This window comes from Setaria italica, chromosome VIII (assembly GCF_000263155.2).
Source record: "Setaria italica strain Yugu1 chromosome VIII, Setaria_italica_v2.0, whole genome shotgun sequence".
In the NCBI taxonomy this organism is placed as follows: Eukaryota; Viridiplantae; Streptophyta; class Magnoliopsida; order Poales; family Poaceae; genus Setaria; species Setaria italica.
Window position 1 is genome coordinate 10607995 of NC_028457.1, and position 23734 is coordinate 10631728.

Genomic DNA, 23734 nt, shown 5'->3' on the forward strand with positions numbered 1-23734 from the left:
ACATGAATACGATTTTTCCACTCATATTATTCCATTATTCCAATCACCTGCAGTTCAAATTTGACTTAAATTAATAAATTTTAAATAAAATTAATTCATTAAATATAGCAAACAGGTCAATAAATAGTCCACCTTCTACCATGCAGTGCCAAATATCATACATGGAGAGTATAAAAAGTTTGGAGGGTGGAGGAGGGAAAAAATGTTTTAGTTTTGCCGAGTGTGTCAAAAAACACTCGGCAAACCTTCATGTTTGCCGAGTGTCCCATCAAAACACTCAGCAAACATGAAGGTTTGCCGAGTGTCGCACCTAACACTCGGCAAACCCTGAGCTTTGCCGAGTGTCCCCCGTCGACACTCGGCAAACAGCTAACGCCCGTCACACCCCCTACTGAACGCCGCACGTGCTGGTCACGTGCTTAAGGGTTTGCCGAGTGTATTTTATTTGCCGAGTGTCCCCCGTGAGTTTGCCAAGTATTTTTTTTGGCAATCGACAAATCATATTTTCGCCGAGTGTAATATGTTTGCCGAGTGTTGTCAGGGATACACTCGGCAAACGCGACCTTCGCTGAGTGCCCGCAATAATGCACTCGACGAACAAATTACACTCGACAACTTTAGTGTTTCCCGTAGTGTCTACATTTATTTTAATTGGGCAACGTAAAACAATGCCTCACGTCGGTAGGGAATGGCCAAGGTTTGGTTTCTTTCTTCTGTGGGTCTACCAGTCTAGTCTTGCTTGTCTTTTTGTTACGTACATAATTATAATATTTTATTTGGTAGCCATTATTGGAGTTTGGCCTAGTCACGAGATGGCATAGTCCAAATAATCAGACAGAACTTTGTCGACCGCAGAACTCTGTAAGCAGAGCCACTTTAGTTTCTAATTCCCTAGTTTTCCTTTCCTCTCAGAGATATTTTTCAACGAGTCCTCCCTCAGATTTGCATCTGTGGTGTCAATCCAAGGCTACATATATAATAAGGAACGAAGAATAGATTAAAGGGGTGTTTGGGAACACCGTGCTAAACTTTAGCACCCGTCACATCGGATGTTTGGATACTAATTAGGAGTATTAAACATAGTTTAATTACAAAACTAATTGCACAGATGCAGTCTAATTCGCGAGACGAATCTATTAAGTCTAATTAGTCCATGATTTGACAATGTGGTGCTACAGTAACCATTTGCTAATGATGGATTAATTAGCCTTAATAGATTTGTCTCGCGAATTAGACTCCATCTGTGCAATTAGTTTTGTAATTAGCTCATGTTTAGTCTTTCTAATTAGCATCCGAATATCTGATATGACCCTACTAAAGTTTAGCACCTCATATCCAAACACCCCCTTAATAATAAAAAAAGGAATGGAATAAAGTGGCAAGGAGCATTAAGGAACGGCTGGTTCACTGCATTATTGAGTTGCATCTCACTGCAGCCCTCCTCACACTGGTACGGTGAGCTCCGGCTGCAGCTGCAAGACGACTAGCAGGTGCGTACTTGCTTCTCTGAATTCCCGCTTTGAAAGACAAGGCTCAACTCTGAATTCCTTTCTCTGGGTATATATATGATCCTCCACAACTGCTTCAGTTTATTTCTTTTTTGTGAACGTCCTGTAAGGCTGTGAGATCTATCAAATCGGTTTGGCAACTTTCATCGCAGAGAGATCTGCTTCTACTGCCATGGCATCCCCAACATCCAGTATGGTTTCATCACAAAACTCTACTACTTTTGCATCTATTGGTAACTGGTTTCGTGTTTCTTTCTAATTTCGTTCTTTTTGTTTTCAAAAGATTGATTTGATAGGATGTGGTAGGAAACGAAGAGAAGGTTTTCTTGGTAGTACCTGTACAAGGCTGCTAGTCTTGATGTAGAAGAATAACGCCATGAAGAGTTGGACAGATGACCATCCAAGGAAGCTACAATACTCATTAGTTAAAGAGATTACAAATAATTTTACAGATGAACTTGGACGCGGTGCATTTGGACGTGTGTTTAAGGTACCCCTATTAAATTAAAAATCTCCTTTGTAATGTTTGTTGTAAAACATATGATGTTTTGTAAATTTATTTACATTCATAATCTGTGACCTCCTTCTATCTCTTACAGTGATTGTGGGTAAACCTTTACACTAAATATCTTTTCTTGCCAACCTAACGTTTGAACCAGGGTCATGGGATAATTATGTTAAAAGTGTAGTTTATAATCCAAAGCTCTATTTGTTGCATAGGTGTCCTTTGAGCCATGGGATTTAATTTGAAAGAATGTCTCCAGAAAAACATATGTGGAAAATATATCAAAGATGTTTTCTGTTTCTAGACCTTATCATTAGCAGTTTTAAATAAAAGAACAATTTGCGTTGAGCTCATATCACAGAAAGTATTACAAAATATATCGCAAATGGTTTTATGTCTAAACCTTGCCACAGATACTAGTTTTGAAAGCAAAACAGTCATTGGTGGCCTTGAGACTATCTGTAGTAGTGAATGTTGGATGATATTGTTGTTTATTGTCTTAACATCGGTTATATGAGGATGTGTACAAAAGGAACAGAGCTAATCATATTCATTTTCATTTTTAATTCTCTGTTACTATATATCAGCATAGAAAAAACAAAATTATTACGTGTAATTAAAGAAGGTGTTTAATAGGGGCTGCTTGATGATGGAGAAGAGGTTGCTGTGAAGGTGCTTCGTTATTTCACGCCTGAGATCAGTGACCAGCAGTTCCAAAATGAATTTGGAAACCTTAAGAAGCTCAAGCATCCTAATATTGTACGATTGTTGGGGTTCTGCGATGAAACTGAGGAAGAAATTATTGAGCACAAAGGAAAATTAGTAGTTTGTTATAGGATACACAGGGCACTGTGTCTTGAGTATGTGCCCAATGGAAACCTTCGCAAGTTTCTTTCAGGTAAGGTGCTCATGTGTTATTGGGTAATATTATTTCGGACATGTGAATAAAAATATTCTTTGCATTATGTATATTGAGAATATTATGTTTGTTCTTGTAGGTGGATGTCTTAGCAAGAATTGGCCCATACGCTACAAAATAATTAAGGGAATCTGCGAGGGTCTACAGTACCTTCACAAGATTCCCATTTTCCATTTTGACTTAAAACCTGATAATATACTGCTAGATGAGAAGATGTTGCCAAAAATCACCGATTTTGGTTTATCTAGGCTCATTGGTGAAGGGAACACCAAAAAGACAATGACGCCTCTAGGGACAGTGTAAGATTATTGTCTCATGTGAACTTTTGGTCTGCTAAATTGTAGTTATTCCTTAGTCTCACTTTGCTATGTCATTTATGTTCTGCTGCAGTGGATACTTGCCTCCAGAGTTCATTGACAATCAAATAATCTCCAGGGAATATGACATATATAGTTTAGGTGTTATAATTATGCAGATAATCACTGGTGTTACAAGCTTCTCTGATTTTGCTGACATGGAGCCCCAAGAATTTATTGAACATGTAAGAATAATTTAATTAATCTTAATTTATAAGCCTCTTAGATACTAGCTAGAACATGTAAGAATAATTTAAATAATCTTGAGCGGGTTACGTATAATGGATCGATTGATTGTTATTGCATTGAGCCTCTTGGCTGGTACATATTAAGTACAAGATTTGGAGGGCAAGACTCCTCTGGATACATGTGGCAGTCTACGACACGTATATCTACAACTACCAAATATACTCGTTTTGGAGATTCTTATTGTATATAAAGTTGGCAGCACGCCATGTTGATAGTCCTGTTGGAACAATATCCATGAATTTATCACCATTTAATAGCAGATGCATGCAAGTAGAGTGTCACTCCATCAGCTTTCAACCACTTTAGATTCAAGGGAGATCTTTCTGTAAATCACACTGTGGACTCTACATGTTGTGGTTATTATTTCACTCATCACATTTGGTCAGAACTCTAAAGTTCATTATAGTGCAACGAGCCTAAACGTGACAGTTCATATCGATTTACTGTTACAATCAATTCCGATATTCAAAACAAAACAACATGTATTTGCAATAGGGCGGAGTACTAAATTCCATAATATTAACCGCCCTTGTACTTGTTTTACTCCGTGTTTTAACTTCAAAGGTACATGACAACTGGAAAAGAAGTCTAGAAGAGATCCCAGAGTATGCGTCACTTGAAGCGGATTGCAAACAAGTGAAAAGATGTATGGAAATTGCAATAAACTGCAGGAAGAAGAAGCGTCATGAAAGGCCTACAATAGAGGATATTGTCAGCAAATTAGATGAGATGGAAAGCAAATTAGATGAGATGGAAACTGTTAAAATTGACACGCAGTTGTCAATTAAAAAGGTACAACCTATCATTCATCTTATGTATGTAAAAAATATAGAACCCATAGTTTATTTGTCCCTAAATATTACCAGTGGTCGAAAATACTTGGCTCTTTATACGTCCACGTGGCAACTTTCACTATGTTTGTTTTTAAATATTTAAGTTGGAAACAGGGAAAATAAATTGCTTGATTTGTGTCGGAAAGATGCATATATCGGATATAAAAGTGAGCAAAATACTCATATGACTCTCAGTATATTAATGTCTCTCTTTCTTGCCACTGTTAATTTTATGTATGCTGTAATTCTAACTAGAGGTGTGCGCGCGCGTTAGGACTGCAGTTTAATTTCCCAACCAAACAGCACCTTAGTTCTCTGATATAAAATAAGTCTACAACAGATCCCAGAGTATGCCATCATGTGAATTCATACCGACACAAGTCGATGAGATAAACGAGAGGCCGACGTCTCTCGAATTAGCCACCGTCTCCTAGGAGAAGGAATGAACCATGACGAAACATGATTAGTCTGTGCAAAATCACTAACAATGTGCCAAAACTAAATTAATTAGCTTTAGGATCCGTGCTATTTTTTCAAAGGAGCACCGGAGCAAAATCCACAATGTAATTTTTACTTCATTTCGTAGGATGAGCAAACACCATTTTCCTAAGATTTCCCATTTGTTTTTATTGACAGGGTTACTTTGAAGAATCTAGTGGCATCCTGGGCAGGCCATGTCAATGTTAGTAATGTTACATTTAAAATAGATCCCTTCATTTACTAAATATTTTATTTATTTTTATTGAAGTTTGATATTGATATAATGTAGCATGCTGTGTGTTGGTGTAATTGTGTTGTTCAGTACAATCGGCTGGAGCGGTACTCCTTGCTGTCACGAAGATTGGTTCCATTTTAGGAGATGAAACCTCCAAGGCTGTTATATATAAGCTGTCTGGAAAAGTTCATTCTCTGAAGGAGCTGCCATGGAAAGTCGATCAAATAAGGAAGAAACTGACATTCATGAGCCAAATTATACAGCAGATTGGAACAGTTTACCTCACAGATGAGCTTGTCAATAATTGGATCGGGGAGGTCCGGAAGGTGGCTTACCGTGTTGAAGATGTAGTAGACAAATACTCATACCATGTTTTTCAACTGATGCAAGAAGGGTTCCTGAAGAAGTTCTTCATCAAGGGAACCCATTATTCCATTGTTTTCAGCGCAATTACAGATGAGATAGCTGATATAGAAGAGGAGATTAACCAAGTTATTCATATGAAGGATAATTGGTTACACGAAACACAGCTTGTCTCTAACCAACAACAACTTGCTGAGATTGAAAGACATCGCTCGGAAGAACAAATGGCAAAAGCTGTACTCCTTGTTGTTATTCACGATGATCTTGTGGGAATTGAAGAAAACAGGAGACTGCTGACTGGATGGTTGAACTCAGACGAGCAAATTACCAGATTAATAACAGTATCTGGTATGGGTGGATTGGGGAAAACCACCCTTGTCACAAATGTGTACGAGCGGGAGAAGAACAATTTCACCACTCATGCTTGGATCGTTGTATCTCAGAATTATGATGTGGTTAAATTGCTGAGGAAACTGCTGAGGAAGATTGGGGAGCCAGAACAGTCACAGCTAGTGGATTTGGATGCCCGTGACTTGAAAGCAAAAGTAAAGGAAAGACTAGCTGGTAGGAAGTGCTTGATTGTACTGGATGATGTATGGAATCAAGAAGCATACACTCAGATAAGGGATGCATTCCAGAACCTCCAAGCAAGTTGTGTTATCATCACGACGCGACAGGAACAGGTCGCAGTCCTTGCTCACCCCACTCGTCAACTCAAACTCAAGCCATTGGATCACGGTGATGCACACGTGCTGTTTTGCAGAAAGGCTTTCTATAACACCATAAATTGCAGCTGCCCCGATGAACTTGAGAAGCTGGCCAACAATATAGTGGATAGGTGTCAAGGACTTCCACTTGCAATCGTAACCATGGGTGGCCTGCTGTCTGCACTGCCACCAATTAAACAAGTTTGGAACGAAACATACAAGCAATTTCAGGATGAGCTGACGAACAATGATCATGTTCGTGCAATTCTAAATCTGAGCTACCACGACTTACCTGGAAATCTTAGAAACTGCTTCCTTTATTGTAGCTTGTACCCTGAGGATCACCTAATGTCACGAGAGAGCCTTGTTTGGCTATGGGTTGCAGAAGGTTTTGCGCTTCAAAATGAACAAAGCACACCAGAGGAGGTGGCCGACAGATACCTACGGGAACTGATCCAAAGGAATATGCTGGAAGCTGTTGAGAACGATGAGCTAGGAAGGGTCCGCACCTGTAAGATGCATGACCTTGTACGTGACCTGGCACTTTCTGTTGCTAAAGAGGAGAAGTTTGGTTTTGCGTATGATTTTGGCACATTGGTGAAGATGGACAAGGGTGTTCGTCGCCTGTCTTCCTGTGGATGGCAGGACAAAACTTCACTGAAAGTTAAAATTCAACTGCCACGCCTTCGAACCGCAGTTGCACTCGGAATAATTGGATCCTCCCCTCAGTTGTTATCTTCAGTTCTTTCTGAATCCACGTACCTGACAGTTCTCGAGTTGCAAGATTCTGAAATAAGTGAAGTGCCAGCATCCATAGGAAATATGTTTAATCTACGCTACATTGGTCTGCGTCGCACAAGAGTTAAATCACTCCCAGAATCGATTGGAAAGCTCTCCAACCTCCAAACACTGGACATAAAGGCAACAAAAATAGAGAAGCTACCAAGAGGTGTTGTTAAAATCAAGAAGTTACGGCACCTTCTGGCAGACAGATTTGCAGATGAGAAGCAGTCAGAGTTCCGATACTTCATTGGAGTGCAAGCACCAAAAGAGCTATCCAACTTGGAAGAACTTCAGACTCTAGAAACTTTGGAAGCCAACAAGGACCTGGCTGAGCAGCTGATAAAACTTACGAAACTAAGGAGTGTGTGGATTGACAACATAAGTGCAGCGGATTGCGCAAACCTTTTCTCTATACTGTCAAAGATGCCTCTTCTTTCCAGCTTGCTTCTCTCTACAAGTGATGAGAACGAGACACTTCATTTGGAAAATCTGAAGCCAGCATCTGAAAACTTCCACAGATTGATAATCAGAGGGTGCTGGGCAGATAAGACACTTGAGTGCCCTGTATTCCGTGACAGTGGCAGAAATCTCAAATATCTAGCTATTAGCTGGTGCCACCTTCAGGAAGATCCACTGCAGCTGCTTGCACCTTACGTGCCGAATCTCACCTATCTTAGTCTTAACAGGGTGAGTACTGCAGACACCTTAGTTCTTTCTAAAGGGTGCTTCCCACAGCTGAAGACGCTTGTCTTGAAGCGCATGCCCAATGTTGACAAGGTGGAGATCAGAGTCGGTGCCCTTCAACAGATCGAGGGTTTATATGTTTTGTCACTTCTAAAGCTCGACAAGGTCCCCCAAGGTATTGAATCCCTTCGTTCTCTTAAGAAACTGTGGCTGCTGAGTTTGCACAAGGACTTCAGAGGTCATTGGGATAGCAAAAAGATGCAGCAGAAGATGCAGTATGTTCAAGAGCTCCGCATCTGAAGTGGCACACGTGTACCACAGGAGTAGAAATGCACTTCACATCTGCTCGCAGCAACGTCAGGCGTTTAATCCTTTCCAAATAACTAAATAAGTCATCAGATCTTTGACATTGTTGATGCAACTACAATTGCAGTTATGCCATGCTTTAGCATTTTCCTTTTTAATGGACCCTGACTTTATCTGCGATCAGGGCGTGCCCAGCCTCATCGCAGCTGTGGTATATTTTTCCCCATTGATTCAGATTTTGATTCCCATCCGAGGACTTGGACCTTCGACCCTCGACTTCTCGAGAGGCCTCGCTGTGGCAGCTGCCGCCGGCACCGCGCCGAAGAAGCAGGAAGCCATTCCGCCACGAACTACGAGAAAGGGAGAAGGCCTGCCTGCAGACGGCGCTAGTCTTGGAGGCCCAGTTCAGCTGGGCAAAGGCCACGGATTGCCCACCCCATGCATCCTTTCAGAAAACGCGGACCCGGTCTGCGCCACTGAATTGTTAGCCCGTTGGGCTGGCAGCTTGGGATCAAAGCAGCCAGTGAGTGAGCGCGGAATTCCTATCCACAGACTAAGATTTGTTTAAGATTTGTTCGGAGTACAATCAACTAATGAGATTAAGGGGTTGTTTGGATACCCCGTGTTAAGTTTAGCACATGTCACATCGGATGTTTGGATATTAATTAGAAGTATTAAATATAGACTAATTATAAAACTAATTGCACAGATGGAGTCTAATTCGCGAGACAAATCTGTTAAGCCTAATTAGTCCATGATTTGATAATGTGGTGCTACAGTAACTATTTGCTAATGATGGATTAATTAGGCTTAATAGATTTGTCTCACGAATTAGCATAGGGTTCTGCAATTAGTTTTATAATTAGCTCATGTTTAGTCCTAATTAGCATCCGAACATCCGATGTGACACTGCTAAAGTTTAGCACCTTGTATCTGTCGGTGTTTTAGACTGGCAACCCACCTAGGGGGTACCCTAGGTGGTCTTTTGTGCGGTAAGGGTCGTCGAGAATCAAGGAATTAATGGTGACACAAGGAACACGATTTAGACAGGTTCGGGCCGCTAGATCGCGTAATACCCTACGTCCTGTGTGTTGGTTTGTATTGATGAACTGGAGTTGTTGTTGAGGGGAGTCCCTGCCCACCCTTATATACACGGGAGGGCAGGGTTACAAGTCTGAGTCCTAGTTGAGTACTATTACAGAGTTTTACTCGGTAAGGCCCGTGTAGTTTTCCATATACATACTTGACTAGTTTGAATGGGATACGCCTATCCCTTGTCCTGATCATGTCCGAGTACGCCCCTGAGTGGGCCGTCCAAGGTCTACTCGTGGGCCTGGGGTGCATGCCCGACAAGCCCCCTAGTACTTTGTAGTCGTGCGCCACAGTCTTAGGCACTGCGGGCACTATCCGAGTAGCTGGTCGTAGAGGTTGCAGACTGAAGTACTCGAGTACTGTCGCGTGGCTGGAATGTACTCTTTTTGTTCTTTCAAGTTGTCTCTGTTCCGAGAAATTTTATATGGTAGTGCGATGTCAATCCCACTTCATATGGAGTAGCCCCCGAGCCTTAGGTTGAGTCGAAGAGTCAGGCTTAGGGTCAAACCAGCTTTTTTGTCTGTTTTACCCTTGGAAGTCTTTGAAAAATAGAAAACTGACCAACGGGTACGGTACCCGCAGCCCCCGAGCACTTAGGCGATCTCTGTCGTTGAAGTGGTCAGCAGTCCGTTGAAAAGAGTAGCCGTTGAGTGTTTAAGGTGATTAATCTGCCATTAATCTGTTAGAATCCGTCCGTTGCGTAACCGACGCGTGGAAACCGGAGCTGACGGAGATAAAACTGGAAAGCCCCCTTTCGGTTGGTTTTACGCCGCACGGCAATCTTCTTTGGAAGTTTAACTCGATACACTATGGGTCCACAAACTTCTACAATCTCATAGGGACCAATATAGCGCGGAGCCAACTTTCCTTTTACTCCAAAATGTTGTACGCCTTTGGTCGGTGAAACCCGCAGGTATACAAAATCCCCAACCTCAAATTGGATAGGTCTTCTTCTTTGATCGGAATAGCTCTTTTGTCGAGATTGGGCGGCCTTGAGATTTTCGCGGATAACTCTCACTTTTTCTTCGGCCTCCATGACCAGGTCAGGTCCATACACTGTTCGCTCTCCAGGTTGCGACCAGCTTAGCGGGGTTTGACATCTACGTCCATACAAAGCTTCAAAAGGCGCCATTTTCAGGCTAGCTTGGTAACTATTGTTGTATGAGAATTCCGCTAATGGCAAACACTTATCCCAGTTCTTGTCATAATGAATGGTACAGGCACGTAGCATATCTTCCAAAATCTGGTTAACCCTTTCAGTTTGTCCATCAGTTTTGAGGATGATATGTGGAACTACGAATCAATTTAGTGCCAAGTGAAAACTGCAACTGCTCCAAAAAGCGTGGTACAAACTAACTACCTCGATCAAAGATGATCGTTTTAGGTACACCATGCAAGGAAATAATCCGGTCAAGGTACAGTTCTGCATATTTCTGTATGGCGTGGGTGGTGTGTACTGGAAGGAAATGCGCTGTTTTGGTTAGTCGGTCTACTATAACCCATATGGAATCATGCTTGCGGGAGGTATTAGGTAGTCTAACTATAAAGTCTATGCTTATGTCCTCCCACTTCCACGAGGGAATAGGCAGCGGCTGCAAGGGGCCAGCTACCCTCAAGTGGATTGCTTTGACTCGCTGACAGGTATCACACTCTAAAACATATCGTGCAATGTCGGGTTTCATCCCACTCCACCAGAAATTTTGTCGGAGGTCGTGGTAAATCTTGGTACTACTAGGGTGGATCGAGAACTTGGAAAGGTGTGCTTCGTCCAGAATTTTTTTGTTAAGATCGGGATCATTTGGAACTACAAGTCGAGCTTCATAATGTACCACTCCTTTCCAATCCTGTCGGAAATGCTTATATCCCTCATCCTCCTGTGCGAGTTTCTCTTTGATAAGGTTTATCTCTTCATCCTCTAGTTGTGCTAGAATTATTTGGTCAAGCAGGGTAGGCTCCAGAGAAATATGACTTAAGGTACCGTGGGGAACAATTTCCAAGTTGAGTTTAGCCATTTCATGACATAGGGTCTCGGCATAATTAATCGCCGATAAGCAGTTACAATGGACCTTGCGGCTGAGAGCATCTGCAACTACGTTGGCCTTGCCTGGGTGATAATGCACTTCTAGGTCATAATCTTTGATTAATTCTAACCATCTTCTCTGATGCATGTTGAGGTCTGCTTGAGTGAAGATATACTTAAGGCTCTTGTGATCTGTATAGATGTTGCATCGAGTTCCCATAAGATAATGCCTCCAGATTTTCAGAGCATGAACAACTGCTGCTAACTCGAGATCATGGGTAGGGTAATTCAACTCATGTGGCCGTAGCGCTCGCGAGGCATAGGCAATGACTCGGCTATCTTGCATAAGAACACAACCAAGTCCAGTGCCAGAGGCATCGCAATATACGCCAAATGGTCTAGTGGTGTTGGGCTGAGCTAAAACCGGCGCAGAGGCTAGCAATTGTCTCAGGGTGTGGAAGGCTTCTTCACATTTGTCGCTCCACACAAACTTAATTCCCTTCTTCAGCAGTTCCGTCATTGACTTAGCTATTTTTGAGAAGTCAGGAATGAAGAGACGGTAGTAACCTGCTAAACCGAGAAAACTTTGAATCTGATGAACTGAAGTGGGCGGCTTCCAGTCCATTACTTCTTCCACTTTGCTTGGGTCTACTGCTATACCGTCTCTAGATATGGTGTGCCCCAAGAATTTAACACTGTCTAGCTAGAAGTCACACTTAGAGAATTTGGCATAGATTTGGTGATCTCTTAAGCATTGGAGTACAGTATGAAGGTGCTCTGCATGCTCTTCCTCATTCTTCGAGTACACCAAGATATCGTCAATGAATACCATGACGAATTTGTCGAGTTCGGGCATAAACACCGAATTCATGAGGTACATGAAATAAGTCGGTGCATTAGTAAGCCCAAATGACATGACTAAGTACTCATAGAGTCCATACCGTGTAGAGAAGGTAGTCTTTGGAATGTCGCAAGGGCGGATCTTGATTTGATGGTAGCCAGAACGGAGGTCAATTTTGGAAAACACTCTAGCTCCAGCTAACTGATCGAACAGAACATCAATGCGGGGTAGTGGGTACTTGTTCTTTATCGTCACCGCATTGAGAGGTCAGTAGTCCACACACATACGCAGACTATCGTCCTTCTTTTTCACAAACAAGCCGGGACAACCCCAAGGTGATGTACTTGGACGAATAAAACCCTTTTCCAACAAATCATGCAACTGAGTTTTCATTTCTGCCAGCTCGGCTGGTGGCATCCGGTACGGTCTCTTTGAAATTGGGGCAGTACCTGGTTTCAATTCAATAGCAAACTCGATATCTCTATCAGGCGGCATACCCGGCAAATCATCTGGAAACACATCGGGATACTCGCACACCACTGGGATGTCTTCCAAACGGGCTTCAGTCATGGGATAGGCACAAGAAGTTTGGCACTCTCGGTGGGGTAAGTGTATAATTGAGCTACCATAAATGGGTGAATTTATATGGACGGCTCTGGCAGGGATATCTAGTGCCACTCGATGCTGAGTCATCCAATCCATACCCAAGATAATATCTATTCCTTCTATCCCAAGGATAAGGAGGTTTTCCTTAAAAAGGGTTCTCCCCAACTGGATGGGCACCTTGCGGCTCACTTGGTGTGAAGTTACTTTCCCACCCGGGGTAGAGATGATATAAGCACCTTTTGTGTGACAAAAATCTAACCCACACTTAGCACTGGTTCTAGTCCCAATGAAACTATGAGATGCTCCCGAATCAAACAGAATAAGGACGGGTTGGTTATAGATAGAAAAGGTACCCGTCATCACTGGTGCGCCCTCTGGAAGTTCAGCAAGGGTGGTGAAGTTTAGCCGGCCTTGTCGAACCTGAACCCTCGGCTTCTTCCCCTTGTTGCCCAGTGCATTGCTCTGATCAGGTTGTTGATTCTTGTTGCGGGGGCAGTCCTTGGCAAAGTGTCCTGGGTTCCCACAGGTGAAACAGCGGTTTCCAGTGACTGGGTACGACGGCATAGGGAGAGCAGGTCGGGGCCCTTGCGGCTAGAATCCAGGGAAACAAGGTGCTGCCTGCGGTGGAGGTCGAGCAACCCATCTCCCAGGCTGTGCGGGCCTGCGAGACGCCTGTGGGGGAACCATTCTGTATTTCTGGGCAGGTGGGCTGGGTGCCGGCATCGGAGCCTTCCGCTTCAGGTCGGCCTTGAGAGCCCTCATGCAATCTTCTCGGAAATTGCCAGGTTCACCAGTTCATTGTAGGAATCCACCTTGATGGGATTCAGCCTTTCCTTGAGCTCCAAACTCAAGCCTCTGCGGAAGCGGTCCCTCTTCTTCTCATCGGAGTCCGCATGGTAGCCTGCATAGCGACACAGGTCATTGAAAGCCTGCGCATAGTGCAGGACATCGTGGCCTCCCTGGGTGAGAGCCAGGAACTCATTGAGCTTGCGCTCCAGAAGACCCTCAGGGATGTGATGGCCCCTGAACGCCGTCTTGAATTCCTCCCAGCTGACGACGTGGTCGGCCGGCTGCATGGCGTGGTAGTGAGCAGAACCACGCAACTGCTGTGCGGCGAACTGAACCTTGTTCTCCTCCGGGCAATGGGTGGTGAGGAGGGAGAACTTGGACTCGATAGCACGAATCCAGGTATCGGCGTCAAGCGGGTCCTCCGTCTTGTGGAACAGAGGAGGCTGGGTCCCTAGAAATTCTTCGTAACGAGCAACATGAGGTTGCTGATGGGCTCTTTCTCCCTGGGGCTGCTGCTGCTGCCCCTGAGCGATGTGCCTCAGCAGCTCGGTTTGAGCCGCCAAGATCACCTCGAGGGTGGTTGGAGGTGGAGGTGGGGGAGGCACCTCGCTGCCACTGGGAACAGAGCCAGAGCGTGTGCGATGCGCCATTTGCAAGATTCACCTTTCCATTAGTCACATAACCCCAAAAACTTGTTTAACCATAAGGAAACATTATGTGCGGAAATGATATAAGCTAGTCTTGAGGATGGTGCAAAAGCAACAATCAAAACTTTTATTGAGTAGGTGCATATCGCTTCTTCGAAGTGCACAAGGTTCTCTTCCTTATGCGAGGGTTAGAATATGTCATACACAACCACTTTGATGTTACGCTTGTTGACCGAAAAGGAAGGGAAAGGGGTCGTTTAGACGTTCTAGCAAGTTGCTGTCCGGCTGAATTTTCAGCAAGCTGAGCAGTGGGGTTTTGGCTCTAGCAGGCGTTTGACAGATCCGAAGGAGCTGAAAATTTACGAGTAGTTAGAACAGAAGTTTTTGCACAACTTTGGTATTCAAACTTTGGCTCAAAAACGAGTGGAGACAGGGGTAAAACTGAGGAGAAACAGTCACTGCAGTTCTGCCATAAATTTCAGACATTACACTAAAGATAGCAACGGCAACCCTACATAGAATCAGTTTTTCAACACCCAAATACTCAACTCAAGCTAACCTATTATATCACTGGCCAAAATATAGGTCGCCGAGGAGCAAAAACAAAAGAGAACCGCTCAACAATAAGTCAACACAACTAGAAATCGTCGAGGTTGCCCACGGAGACAAAGCTGAGGATAGGAGAGTGAGCATCGCTAACTGGAGGCTGCGGAGAGGCCTCCTCATAGTCCATGCTCGAAAAGCCCTCGATCTCCTCGGGCTCCTCCTCCTGGGCCAACGGCTCATCCTGCTGCATCTCTAAAGCGTGAATGGCATTAAGCTCATTGCGATGCTCCTGCAGGTGCTCATTGGCGTTCGCCAGCTCCATGTTCACATCATAGAACTGGTCAACCAAGATCTCCATATCGTGCTCCATATCCACGATCTCCTCCTCCAAACGAGTGATCTTATCCTACATCTCAGAAATCTGGACATCCTTCTGTACTAGCTCAAGCGACTGGTCCACCATGCCACTCTGCACGGCAGATAAAGCGACCTGGTTGGCCACTGCCATCCCGATCACCGTAGCCATCGCTCGGCTCTGCATCTCGACCATCCTGTAGAACACGTTCAGGTAACAAGCTGAAACAAAAATCGTGCACTGTGGATCCATAACCCCGAGCAAGTCCATATGCTCCATACGATCCAACCTCGTATCCCGGGCAGGGAACAACCCAATCGGGTCCAGCACAATCTCAAGAGGGTGTGCCCGACAGAACTGTGTCAGGATCTGCAAGGCTGCGAACTCCCAGGTGTCCTGTAGCGTGTGTCCCTTGGCCACCACCTCCAAAAGCGGCCACTGTGGCTGATCCGGAGGCGGGGGCACCCGCATGTGCACGCGACTCCACGGAATCCCGTGATCCTGGTACGCACGTCCCGCGTAAACCGGCGGTGACGGGTACCCAAAAGAGCGCAGGGTGTCCCACAGTACGGATGGGAAACCCTCGTAGTGAAGGCACCGTGAGTAGGTGGTGCCATCCGTACCGACTGCAACGTGCACGGGCTGAGCCATCTGTAACCAAAGGACAAGTGAGAAATGGAGTTAACACTCGAAAATCAAAACAGATTTCTAGCAGTTAGAGAAAAGCTCATAACTCAACAAGTATTCATCCAAAATTTCTCAAATTTTACCAGCACATTCTTTAGATTGTGTGTAACAGTTTTGGTATTCAAAGCTAGGGCTAGAACTGGACCTAACAAGGTGATAATCTCAGATTTCCATTAAGTGTTCATGCTGGAATTTTGCAGACCTGAGCCAAAGTAAACTGAACATAAATTCAATTACAGAGACCTAATGAATCTGAAATTTTACCAGTAAGTCCTTTAATAATTTTTGAGAAACTTTGCTTAAGGGACTCCTAGCAGAAAAAGTCATTAAGGTGGTCGAAACAGTAGAATTTCAACTGGTGTGCACTCAGGGCTAACAGCCAACAGGGGGTCACAAAACTGATCACAACTCTCAACCCAAGTGGTAGTACTTTGTGAAAATTTTTCAGCAGTTTACTTGGGAGTTTTAACACAAATTTCTTATATAAAGTTTCTGGAGTTATCATATGGAACAACCCGAAAGATTTATTAAACGTGCGTGGTGGAAAAAGACAGCTAGACAATCCTTATCGCGGTGCATCTCTTTTTTTTTTCTTTACGGCGCACTCAAGCTTGGTTTTATTTCCTTAGGTTGCGATTTTTATTTCTTAATGCATGCACGTCCTAGTCGTCCTTTCAACCAAAAATAATCGCCAAAAATCTTTGGACTTACGTGGTTAGTGCCGGTGGCAAGGCAACAATACGACTCTCACTATAATAACTAGTCGATTTACTAGGCATCGTTTCGTACGCAACGTTGTTAGTGTACCTGCAGAAAAATACATCACAGCTTGAACCTTCCGTGCCAGCACTCACGAAAGCGTCCACAATCATTACCGTTCACTATAGAAATGGCACCCATGCGTTTAACGCTGCATGGACAGCGCAACAACCGTGGAAATATGTTCCTTTGAATAGAACCATATAACCCTTCGCATTCTCGTGATGTGGAATCATGCACACGTATAATAAACGTGGGCGAACAACTGTGATGGTAGGCTCATTGGAATCGAACCATACCATCCTTCGCATGCATTAGCATACGGAACCTGCACACGTATAATAGACGTGGGCGAAACAACCGTGATGATAGGCTCGTTGGAATCAAATTCCTATCACCCTTTGCATGCATTAGCATATAGAACTTGCGCACGTATAATAGACGTGGGCGAAACAATCGTGATGATAGGCTCGTTGGAATCGAATTCCTATCACTCTTCGCATACTCGCGATGGGGATCTCGGCACACGTATGATAGACGTGGCAACAAGTGCTGGAAGTCAGAAGATAACCAATAATTATTAGCCACCTTAAAAGACCCAAAATTCCCCTAGGGCTCCTCGTACTAAACTCATCCTTAATGAACTTACGAATTTCTCGACTCATTTCTTGCAAATTTTAGTTAGAAGAAGTGTTTTAAGGTTTGTTGTTCTCCGTACCGTGCTTCGAGCTCTGATGCCAGCTGTGGCGGAACCGCCCAAATTAACCTGACTAAAATGCATTGAAGTCGCCTGACACGCGATTATGCACTTTAAGCAAGTCAACCTGGTCGACCGTCAGATTTCATCCGATTAACCACATAAACAGGATCGAGAAGCATCGCTCACACGAAGGTGAGTAGCACAGAGATTACAACATTCCATCACATTAACTTAGTCTCACAATTTATTACATAAGGGTTTCTGAAAATTTGAACAAGTTGCAAGGTTCGAAGAGTCGGATAAAACAAGCAGAAGCTAAATGTTGATACATGACATCACGACGGAGCCGATCATGACATCAAAAATCCCTTCCCTCGCCGTCCGAGGAGGGATCCCACTCGACTGTCCTACCCGGAGGGAACTGGGTAGGCCAAGTGGTGCCAGCAACCAAACTATTGACATCACCTGAAAAGACTAAGCCACAACAAGGCTGAGCAACTAATACTCAGCAAGGCTGACCCGTCGAGTGAAAAGCTTTACCAAGAGCTTGACATGCAAGGCTTTCTGGCTCTGGGATTTCTTTGCCAAAAGCATCTAAAGTCGGTCCTTACTTTCAATATTTTAGCTCAAGTTCTACATTCTTTATCCAGTCTAGATTAGCAACTTATACTAAACAAGTATAATTTCCCAGCAGTTAAATAACAAGCATCAATTTAATCTCGTAATCATATTTCATCGTTACTCAGTGCAGAATAGCGATCAAGTAGTCCCAACTTGTGAGAGGTAGACGAATCGATTCGAATTTATTAACTATGCATGGCGAACCTAATCTCACGACATCCGCGCACCACGAAGGGTCGCTTCATTTGTTAGCCGTCCCCATCGATCCCTTAGGCACGTGTCAGGGCCAACTGCCTTTGGCATGCAATGCTCCATAATCCCAGCCTCTGCCGTACTATGACCACACTTGCACCCACATGATGCACCATGGGAACGACGTTCCAAGGACAGCCGGGGGAGTATGCCACGCCCCAGTTCAATCAGGTACTAGGCTTCCCCATCATATACTAGGTATGAGATTAGTACTTTCAAGCACTTGATCACGAACGCCGACACGTTTCGACCTTAGATCAATTTCATTTAAACAGATGGGGAAAACCACCAAGTATCGAACATCAGCCCGACCCCATCCGTCGTCCTTATAGTTGCAACATAAATAAAACATTCAACTCCTATAACTCGCGAGTGACAGGAAATCACTCGACTTTTACCAAAGCCTATTAAGCATTGCAACTACTCGACTTTAGCAACTAGTATTCAAACAAGACACTAAGTTCATGCATTTAAGGTTTCATTACAACTCCTAGAAACGTAAATGCGCAATCAAAGTATTCAATAGTATTGCAAGTATTCAAGATAGGAATTTATGCTCCGGGGCTTGCCTTCAGGAAAAGTTAGCGGGTCCTCGGGGTCTTGCTCTGGTTCGGGCTCGCCTTCCAAGGAATGAAGCTCCGCAGCGGGGTCTTCGTTTGGTGCCGGGTGTAGCTCGTAGGTTCCGTCGGCGAGATTTGCTTCTATACGACATGCACATGCAAAAGTTTAGTTGGACTCGCGCGTTCATTCAACGACACAAGGCATGGCTTAAGACAAAGAGTTGCAACAGCCACAAACACTTTGACGAGGTTAAACTTTCATGCAATTTCAACGAATGAGGTCGGTTTAAACTTGAGTTCGAGTTGGATGGCGATTGTGTACATATATAGTTTTCTTGCACTTAGAGTTGCATAAAGAGAGTGAAAGGTCATGTTTGGGTGGTTTGGGTGCATTAGAATAGTGACTTACTTCTGAATGTTTTTATGTACCTCTTTCAATTTCCACTTATTTATCGTATTAGAATTTGTGCTTTCCTTTTATTCCTTTAGGTTGATTAATTAACCAAAATGACTTCATATCCAAACAGTGGCTAAAGGCACCGATAAAATTACAACACCTTATTAAGGCCATCACTAGGTTACTGTAAAAGTTTGGGGGCCAAAGGATGGCTTAAAAAGGAGTTACATGCATTTTATTATTAAAGGTAAAATTAACTTAACTTTTTCTATCTTCAAAGTTACTGTGCAACAGAGGGTGAAACTTAACCAGTGTGTTAAGGGTATGTTACAGGAGCTTTGGTGAATTTTTCACAATTTTTGGAGAAGATTAACTATTTACTCTATTTCCTTTTTAAATTAAACATGCTTAACAAGGAAGGTGTTTTTCTTTCTAATTTGCACAACAATTTATATTTTTTCTGCAAACTTCACAACAAAACAAAATTAACCCAACTAGTTTCACATTTTTCTGAGCTCTGAAACAAAACTTATGCAAAAAGGAAGATTTATGTATAGATTATCAATTTTAAGTCAAAACAGTGACTTAAAGTGTTAGACCAGAGCCCTACCATTTTTCTGAGCTTCTATATATAGAAATAAGCATCACAGAGTTGGTCTCACATTTTCCCCACTTTTCTTCTATTTATTAGGATTTAAAAGGCCTAAAACAAGATTAAAAGTGTAGCATATTATTTACAACAGTAACATGAGCAAACTTATTTTTCTTAGGAACTAGACAGAGCAAGGATTCCAACAAAAGTAGTTTGGCATTTTTATGCTTTTTCTACGATTTACTGGGCATTTCCAAAGTTCAACCATTTTTCTGCCTATTATTAAAAGAAAAGCCGTGGCAAACTTGCAAGCTAGCCCCTGGGTTTAAGGTTTAACTACGCAGAGGTCCCTGAGTTTTGCGCGCAGGCCCCTGGAAAGAATGGGGACGATGCAATGTAGTCCCCGGGAGGCGCGCGGCGGCGGCGGAGAAATTCCCGGCGGTTCGCCGGCGAGGATCGGGCAACAAGTGGCCGGAGGGGTGCGGGGGCTCACCTAAGCTCGGTTTGGCGGGGTTGGGGCGATGGAGATGGCCGGCGGGGATCAAAACGTGGCGGCGGCGGCAGAGCTTGGCTGGCGGCGGTACAGGCGGCGTTCTGGCGCACCGGCGGCGTCGGGGAGGCCACGGGCTGCTTGGAGACGTGCGTGGAGGGGTGGCAAAGCGGGCGGCGAAGTCGCCGGAGTGTGGAGTGGCATGGAGGGGTGAGCTCCACAGAAGCTTAGCGGTGGCACAGAGGAGGAAGCGATGGCGCAATTGTGGGCGGTGGCAAAAGGGTGGTGTTGCCGGCGAGGGGGACCTTTTTATAGGGCAGCGGTGGAGCGGAGGGTCGAGGCGGGGTTTCGGTGGGGGAAGGATAAGGTCAGGAGCGGCGAGTGCGTGGCCGAGGCAGCCATTGGCTAGCGGTGCCATTGGGCAGAGGAGGCGGAGCTCCGGGTGGTCTCCGGCGGTGATTGGCCTTGGGCGGTGCGTGTCTGGGGCTTCCGGTCTGTCGGGCGGGCGAAGCGAGGGCTACCGTGGGGGTTGCGCGAGCGGGCGGAGGCGCAGGATGTCATCGGCATGGTGGCTTCTCCGGCGGACGAGCGGAGCGTGGTTGGCGGATCAGAGCCGCGGCAGGGGGAAAAGGACAAGCGCGCGGCCGGCGGTTGGCCAGCCCGGAGTTCGCCCCGTCCAATCACAGGCGCGGGTTAGGCGCCGTGGCCCTTGCCCTGTTGCTGTCTCGCCGGGGATAGGGCACCGACGAGCTGCCGGAGGCCGGCGGCCACGCGGTGCGCGGCGCGTGGGCGAACGTGCTCTGGCACGCGGGCGTCGAGGTCCCCTTCGGGCAGCAAGCCCGACCAGCTTTGGGAGATCCTATCTCAAGATTTTGCAACACAACTTCCAAAACTCTTTTAAACAAACTTGTTCAACTCTGGACGTATTTCAAACTTGGTATAAGGCGCTGGTTTATATTGTGAAAGGATTTGGAGATATCTCGTGCGAAAGTTTGCCAAAAATCTGGAAATCCAGACTTAGCCAATTTTGGCCGGAGAGGTGGAATTCAGAGGTTTAGCCATCTTTGGCTCGATTTTTGGATAGCTTCTGAGTTGAATTAGACTAAGGTGTTATTTGAGGAGTTGCTCTCAAACCTGAGGACTTCAACTTCTATTTAGGGTATTTCTTGAGTTTAGTTCAAAAATTTGGAGGAATGCCCTCGCCAAGAGGTGCACTCTGAGCAGTTTTTCAGACTTAGCGTTGTGGGGCTCAGGGGCTGAGTTGACTGTTTTACCTTACTTTGACCAAGAATTTGAATAGGTTCTAGCCCGATTTGGACCTGAGTCATTGTAACAAAGTTGGAACACACTCGAGGGACTACAACTTTTATTAAGAGCCTGACTTGAGTTTTAGATAGGAAATCGTGAGATAATAGCTTGCAAAGTTGGAGGAAAACTTGAATTCCAGGACTTTGGAGGTTTATAGGGTTCTTTAGTACTCCGCTTTTGATTGCTGTTTTTGACTTCCTTCCATTCCGAATTAGTCAAAGTGCCTTTAACAAAAGTTATTTGAAATTAAAAGTTTTACAACTCTTATTTGGGCAGCATTTTAAGTTTGCATATAAAATTCCAAGTTTTATTTCAAACTCCAAAAAGAGCTTCTTAGGGTTAAAATGGTCATTTGACCTCTTTAATTAGGTATTAACCACTGGTTTTCTTTAAAAGCACTTAATTTAGGTAGAGTTGTTACAGCCAACTACTCGACCGCCTGTTGTCGAGAAGAAGCGTGTGCGATTGCCACCACGCTCGACTCGGTGAGCCTGCTTAGCCGGTGTATATCTTTAAGTTGTCTGGAAGTCGTATAATGATGTTTCTTGATGCAGGGATGCAGAGGAGACTATCCCTGTGGAGATAGGGGTAGAGTTGGATCCCCTGAATACATTATCTGCTCCTTTGGAATATTTAATTGTTGAGGAGGTACCCGAAGTTGACGCCGGTCGTCTTGGAGCTACTATGTCGATGCTTCCAGACGTCATCCGTTCGGTGGAAGTTCCCGCTGCTGCATCGGGTTCAGGAAGTGCTGCCTTATCAACATCTACTAGCGGATCGCTGGTCGTAGTGGGTGTTGAAAAAGCCAAATTGGCGACTGCTCCAGGTATGTTTCTGTAGTCTTGTTATTGTAGTCGTAGCAAGCAGTTGACTGATGATAAATGTTGTAGGTGCCATTTTTGGTACAACTCCTCATCTTGCAGAGAGTACTCAAAGATCGGTGATCAGCCTGCCATCCGACTTGGAGTTCCAGAAGGTCATCAATGTTTTCCGGAGCTTCCAAGTAGAATTCCTTTTTGAGTTGTCACATGGACCAAGTAGTTGTGAGGATTTTAACTCACCATAGTACCTTGCATACTTGGACCTTTTCAGGAATGAAGTCATCAACTAGAGCAGGAGTGCGCCCGTCTGACAGAAACTCTGAGGGTTCACGAGGTTGGAGCGAAGTCTTTTGCTGTGGAGCGTACGGATCACGCGGTCCTGCAGCAAAAACTGGAGAGCCGCTACAAGTCGCTGAACAAAAAGTATCAAGGTAAGTACTTTGCATACTCCGAGTATGTCCGATTGTAGTCAGCTATGGTTGAATACTTGCCCGGTGCTTGAGGTGATTGTCTTGCGAAGAGTAATTTTATTCCGTGTTGGTTGACCCGAAGTCCCAGGGTCAGCTGAGCCCGACCCTTTGGGGAAAACTCCGCTTCACCCGACCCCTTGGAGGGGGCCAGCTACGCCTCGCCCAACCCCAAGTCCTGGGGTCGGCTAAGCCCGACCCTTTGGGGGAGAAGCTCCGCCTTGCCCGAACCTGAGTCCTGGGGTCAGGTGCGCCCGACCCCTAAGCAGAAGGTCGGAGTAGTCCAAACCCTCGAGATAATGGTGTGAGCGTAGGCCGCACTTGGCTTGTAGTAGTTCCGAGTGTCGAGTAGTCGCAATGCTGTCGAGTACTCTTCTTTTGAGGGACACGGGTGTACTGTACTCCTTTGTCCTTTTGTGGATGCACGGGTGTACTATACTCTTTTGTCCTGTGTATCATAAGTGCCATCACGTGGGCAGAGTCAGCAGTCATCAGACTCATTGATCACGGGCGCATAGTAACTCTTGGGCAGGTGGTAGTTGCATCTTTCGGCTATAAATAGAGCCATCTGGAGAGCGAACCAAACCAAGTTTCTGAGTAGCAATGGATTTCTTTCAGTTGCTTCTTTTTGAGTGTAGAGAGCCATCAGAGAGTGCACCGGTGCTAGAAGATTCCTCGTAGATTGAGGCCGCCTTCCCTCCACAGACTCCTGCGCTCGTAGGGATAGCCGCGATGCTAGAAGAATCCTCGTAGGAGGTTTCTTCGCACGCCTCATCTTGCAGCTCATGATCCAGTGGGGTACGCGCTGGAACTCATGGGTGATGGGTGATGAGTGCCGTGGTCTTTATCCCGCTCTCTTAGAGGTGGAGATGTGGCCATAGAGTGGATTGGCTCCGCAAGGCTAGCAAAAGAGCAGCCTTGGTTCCCTCTAGGCGCGTCACGCCGGATTCATCGTTGCCGCTGTCAAGGCAGTGGCGATGCAGGAGTTCCTGGCATTGCCTTGGGTAGAGTACCTGGATATGGCTGCATTTTGCGCAGCTTCCTTGCGTGTGGGCCCTTCCCATTGTAGTCGGCAGACCTGAGTGGCCTTGTGATATAGTAAAAGCCTGAGGCTTAAATGCAGCCCGCCAGTAGGCAGGTGCTTGTAGTCTTCGTGTATTCCGAGTGTTTGTACTCGTATGTATGTTTGAAGATGTATCTTCGGTTCTCAGTAAAGAAATACTGAATGGAAATTTTGTACCAGGGCAATGATCCTT

At 45.0% G+C, this 23734-nt stretch overlaps 1 protein-coding gene across 2 annotated transcripts; it reads left to right on the top strand.

Annotated features, from left to right (window-relative positions):
• The first annotated feature begins 1378 nt into the window (after nt 1–1378).
• Nucleotides 1379–8179, top strand: LOC101764826 (disease resistance protein RPM1). 2 transcript variants are annotated; one of them, XM_004978981.3, is made up of 9 exons: nt 1379–1490; nt 1619–1699; nt 1792–1998; nt 2650–2911; nt 3012–3231; nt 3323–3473; nt 4102–4329; nt 5007–5052; nt 5173–8179. In XM_004978981.3, exons 3-9 carry the CDS (start codon nt 1885–1887, stop codon nt 7920–7922), a joined length of 3771 nt encoding a protein of 1256 aa, XP_004979038.1. In that variant the 5' UTR covers nt 1379–1490; nt 1619–1699; nt 1792–1884; the 3' UTR covers nt 7923–8179. The 2 variants fall into 2 exon arrangements, with proteins under 2 accessions (XP_004979038.1, XP_022684865.1); XM_022829130.1 differs by having other exon boundaries at nt 1381–1490; nt 1589–1699.
• The last annotated feature ends 15555 nt before the right edge of the window (nt 8180–23734 follow it).

Bases quoted from the DNA above. Each gene is read 5' to 3' on its own strand.
- LOC101764826 (XM_004978981.3), top strand. From the start codon at position 1,885: ATGAAGAGTTGGACAGATGACCATCCAAGGAAGCTACAATACTCATTA. The intron at 3,474-4,101 runs GTAAGAATAATT...TTAACTTCAAAG, and splicing joins CCCAAGAATTTATTGAACAT to GTACATGACAACTGGAAAAG. The intron at 4,330-5,006 runs GTACAACCTATC...TTTTATTGACAG, and splicing joins CGCAGTTGTCAATTAAAAAG to GGTTACTTTGAAGAATCTAG.